This window comes from Lygodium microphyllum, chromosome 13, assembly GCF_053477565.2.
Source record: "Lygodium microphyllum isolate KBCC chromosome 13, Lygodium_microphyllum_v1.1.10, whole genome shotgun sequence".
NCBI lineage: Eukaryota > Viridiplantae > Streptophyta > Polypodiopsida > Schizaeales > Lygodiaceae > Lygodium > Lygodium microphyllum.
Genome location: NC_141147.1, coordinates 150,665,727 through 150,670,046, shown reverse-complemented (window position 1 = coordinate 150,670,046; position 4,320 = coordinate 150,665,727). Strand labels below are relative to the sequence as shown.

At 36.7% G+C, this 4,320-nt stretch overlaps 1 protein-coding gene across 3 annotated transcripts; it reads right to left on the bottom strand.

Annotated features, from left to right (window-relative positions):
• Positions 1-245: 245 nt before the first annotated feature.
• On the bottom strand, positions 246-3,935 carry LOC148027348 (uncharacterized). Of its 3 annotated transcripts, none has more exons than XM_087690630.1 (5): positions 2,928-3,935; positions 1,067-1,282; positions 756-950; positions 519-599; positions 246-341 (listed from the first exon to the last, which is right to left on the bottom strand). In XM_087690630.1, the coding sequence occupies exons 1-5, from the start codon at positions 3,598-3,600 to the stop codon at positions 271-273; spliced, it is 1,236 nt and encodes a 411-aa protein (XP_087546756.1). In that variant the 5' UTR covers positions 3,601-3,935; the 3' UTR covers positions 246-270. The 3 variants fall into 3 exon arrangements, with proteins under 3 accessions (XP_087546756.1, XP_087546757.1, XP_087546758.1); XM_087690631.1 differs by having other exon boundaries at positions 882-950; XM_087690632.1 differs by lacking the exon at positions 1,067-1,282.
• Between the last annotated feature and the right edge of the window lie 385 nt (positions 3,936-4,320).

Below are 4,320 nucleotides of genomic sequence, written 5' to 3'. Positions count from 1 at the left end.
AAGGCTACATAAGTTATTAGCCTTCTAGAGAAGGGTGTTGCAACCTTCAAATTTGAGGGATGTGCCAACTTGATGGTAATATTCTTTTGTTACTTACAAGTAATAAGCAAATAAAAGAAAATGAATGTGACTTTGTTGCTAGTACTTGCATATATCCATGCATGCACATTAATACTTGCATAATAATAGCATTCCTTTAAATGACCAATGAAGTTTACGATTCAAGCATTGGCTACGAACTCAAAGGTTTTGTAAAATGCGAGTCTTCCTTCAAGTAGCAGCATCATGGTTTGCAATTTCTTTTTGTTTTTTCTTTTCCCTTTTCTCGATCTCATATTCATCTACAACCAATAATGATGGTGTGAATAAGTGCTAGATTTACTTAATAGTACAACAATGTAAGGTCACCCCCCAAAACCACAAAATAATTCCATAGATTGCAAATACTTGAATTGTAAGGGGCTTGCGAAATGGAACTAGGAACATTGACCATAGCAAAGAAAGGGATGATGCCATACTTGCTCGCTTGAGCAATTCAGCTCTAGCTTGGGAGTTTATATGATAATCCTGAATGGCTTTTAAAACTTCTCTTCTTGCATCTAATAAAACATCAAAGCTCTCTTAGTGGCCACTTAGATTTGCAAGATCAAGCCATGCAATTAGCTTGCTTTCTTAGATTTTGTTTACCCATCAAATGATATTTTATTTAATATATAACAGAAACTAATTCTCATAATTATAGAAGAGATGCTTACTTAGTTTTCCATGGCGAGACTTTAGAATAGATTTTGTTGACATCATTGAACTTTTTACATTAGATTCATCAATTGCTTGTGTTTTACAACAATTAGAACTGTGACTTCTCCCAAAAGCAACATTACGTGATGATTTTGAGGCATGTAACTTCTTTTCTCGATGCTTCTTTATCCAATCTTCAATAGCTTTCTTTCCTGGAACACTTTCTTGAAAATCTTAAACTTTTAAATCCAAAACATAGAAAGGTTGAGGTTTTAGTTTGAATTCTATAATATGATTCAAAAGATGTGATAAGAAACAATACACATACCTATTTTAGGAGATCTGTAATGATACAAGGACCGTCCAGAGATGTGTTTTGATGGCCTAACATGCTCTATATGTTTGTAATCATTGATGGAGGATACTTCATTGAGTGATTCTTGGAAATAAGATGCAATACCTTTGTCTAGTAAGAAAGTAAGAGGTTGTGCCTCTAACTTTGCTACAAAGCCTATTGAGGGTTGCTTACCATGCCTTTGAAATTCTAGGAGTTTGCACACACAACTATATAATTAGTTATTTTATTGATGAACATGGTTTGGAAAGATAGATTTTTAAAAAAGGGGCATGTCTACGAGATATTAAAGAAGCATACGCTACATGGAAAAAGGGCATTTGAAAATATATTTACTTTATTCATTGAATAATCTTCTTATTATAATAGGGATTTAAAGCATGTGAAATATTACACACGGCCCCCAAAATTTTATCATTACTTAGCTTCAAATAGACATGCAAATCCTAATTTATCTTAAACATGAATTTTCAATTAATAATAAAATTTTACCTATTTGCAATACCTTGAAACAATACCTTGCATTTATGACATTGGCTATATCATAAAGGATGCTCAAAGCCCTATCTAGCGTAATTACTTGGCCCTTATTTACTATATAGTAACTTTTACAGTAGAAGTGTGCATGACATGTGGACATAAATAGATAGTTAATAGTCTCATGAGACAACACATAGGGAAAAGTGCACAATCTCTATGTTAAGAGCCAAATATTAGCTATGACCATAATTGTCATAAGGAGCATGTGTGTGTTATTAAATAAGAACTCATATCGAAGTAAGAAAGAATAGTTGCTTTAGTGTAAAAAAATGACTAAAAGTTAATGAAGGTGGGAGTTGAATAAAGAGGGAGGTGACTAGGGGCACTAGTTGATTTCAGTAGTTTATTCAATGAAATGTTATTGTGGGACATGAAGAGAGGCTAAGGTCTTATAGTCACTTTTAGTTTAAAAGAAAGAAACAATGAAAAGTTTCTATAGAGTTGCAACGGAAGATCTAGATTTATACTAAAGTGGAGGGTTGTGAATCTTGCAAGTCCTTGAAAAATAAGGGCTAGAGAAAAATATTTAAGGATGAAAGCTTGAAGGATTGAAGTCAATGTTTATGATCATGGTAATAAATTGTAAGAGTTCATGATAAAGTGGAGGGTTGTGAATCTTGCAAGTCCTTGAAAAATAAGGGCTAGAGAAAAATATTTAAGGATGAAAGCTTGAAGGATTGAAGTCAATGTTTATGATCATGGTAATAAATTGTAAGAGTTCATGATAAAGAAATATTCATGATAACATAATGTATTAATGATAATATGGATAAAAATAAGAAAATCTACATGTAAGAACGTTATAAATTTTTGTGGATAATATGACTTGTGCATTCGTGAATGAAAAGAAAAGTAATTGCTAATATCATATTCAAGGATTGCTCTAATAATGGGAATAGACAAGAATGGAAAAGAAAAATGATAACAACAAATTTGATGAGTAGCAAAATTTAAGTCAAATGATAAAAACCTTTTACCAACCAAAGAGAACCCTAATACTCAATTAGCTAACTCTCAAGGAACTTCAATGCCTATGTAATAGTTCATGAATGTTAATACGCTTTGTGAAGGATTTGCAATGCCCTACGTTAAGGAAAAACCGAGGTTTAATGTGGAATGCATTCCAAAAACTTTAAAAAAGACTCTCAAAATTTAAAGAAGCAAAGTTAAGACCTTGAACTTTACGAAATTTCAGTTATAACAATGACAAATACATGTAGTTTTATGCAAAAATCCCTCCAAAATTTTTGTATATGCTACCAAGATCGTTTCTAGTGAAGGCTGGTTATCTTACCTGAAAAGGAAGAGGCTGGTGAGGGGACCTCGACTTTACTTGGAGACTTCCTTGGTGGTGAGCTTTTGTGATGATCAACACTTCGGCCACTGCAGCGTAAGACACAATCTACCGGAGGTGGAGCAATACCATGATGAGAAGCTAGAGATGAACCTTGATCACGTACTCGCAGATTAACGATCCGATGATGATCGGCATGATCTCTTGGTCTTGAATTTATAATTACAGGGTTCGGCTGCGGCAGATCAACATGACCCAGCGGGCGCGACGACGCAGTCCTAATAGTCGGCTTCGCGCAGTTATAATAGTATGAGGCCGAGGAATTACATTTATTGTACTCATGATCATGAATCCTGTCGCATCGGATTACATGTCGTCGACGATGATCAGACACTAATGCAGGTTTCAAAGCCGTACTCCAAAATTCAATGGAGCGATCATTATAACCATCATAACTATGTTTACTTTGTCTTCTATAACTTATGACGGGCGCAGCGCTGTTATAATTACGGTGCCTCTGGCCATGGATATTGAGGCGCTGAGCGGCGTTAAGGCTTGGATCCTGAACATTATGATTACCGCTAGAATTACAAGAGTCGTGATAATGCTGCTCCCTGAGCCTCCACAGCCTCTCCACAGTCGCCCGCCATGGCCGCTCCGGCAGGCCGCTCATGTAACGCCCCCGATTGTTAATCTAATTCTTGTCAATCTCTCAACAAGCTGGTCAGGCTCTCCACTGCTTAATCTTCTTCTTCTGCGGCTTGAATTCATAATAGTACAGAAGCTAATTACGATAACAGTACTCATAGTCATGTCCTGCCGACGATGCGGCGCCTGCACAGAGCAGCAGTAAAATCGTATCCTTAATTCTCGTCACGTTCGGAGGAGCGCCCATCCAATCACATAATCACGTTGCATGTCCAAGAAGTGCATAATCTCTGTTACATAAATACTAAATATTATTAGGGTTACGACAGCCAAGGAGTTGCAGTTGCGCCAGACGTCCGACGTCGTTGTTAACAGGGCGGCATCACAAGCGGGCGTGTCTTGTGGAAACTGTTCGTATAATTAATTTTCATTTTTCTTGCTGGGCTTGTATTGTGGGAACCCTTGTTGGGCTAAGTAACCCAAGGGTAAAGGGAATTCACTTACGTCCATCAGGATGTAACGTGCGGAAACCGAGTGAGGAGCTTAGTCCTGTTCCGTGCTTGTCGTATATATATATGTGTGTGTGTGTGTGTGTGTGTGTTTTCAATTCAAGTTTAGGCTTGCCACATCGTTGGTGGAGTTTGCTAGCAAAACACCTCTCAATCATACGAGTGTGCGCTCGCCATAAGGTGAACCTTTGTACTCTTAGCCTAAACCAATGAATTACATGGAGAAGATGATGATG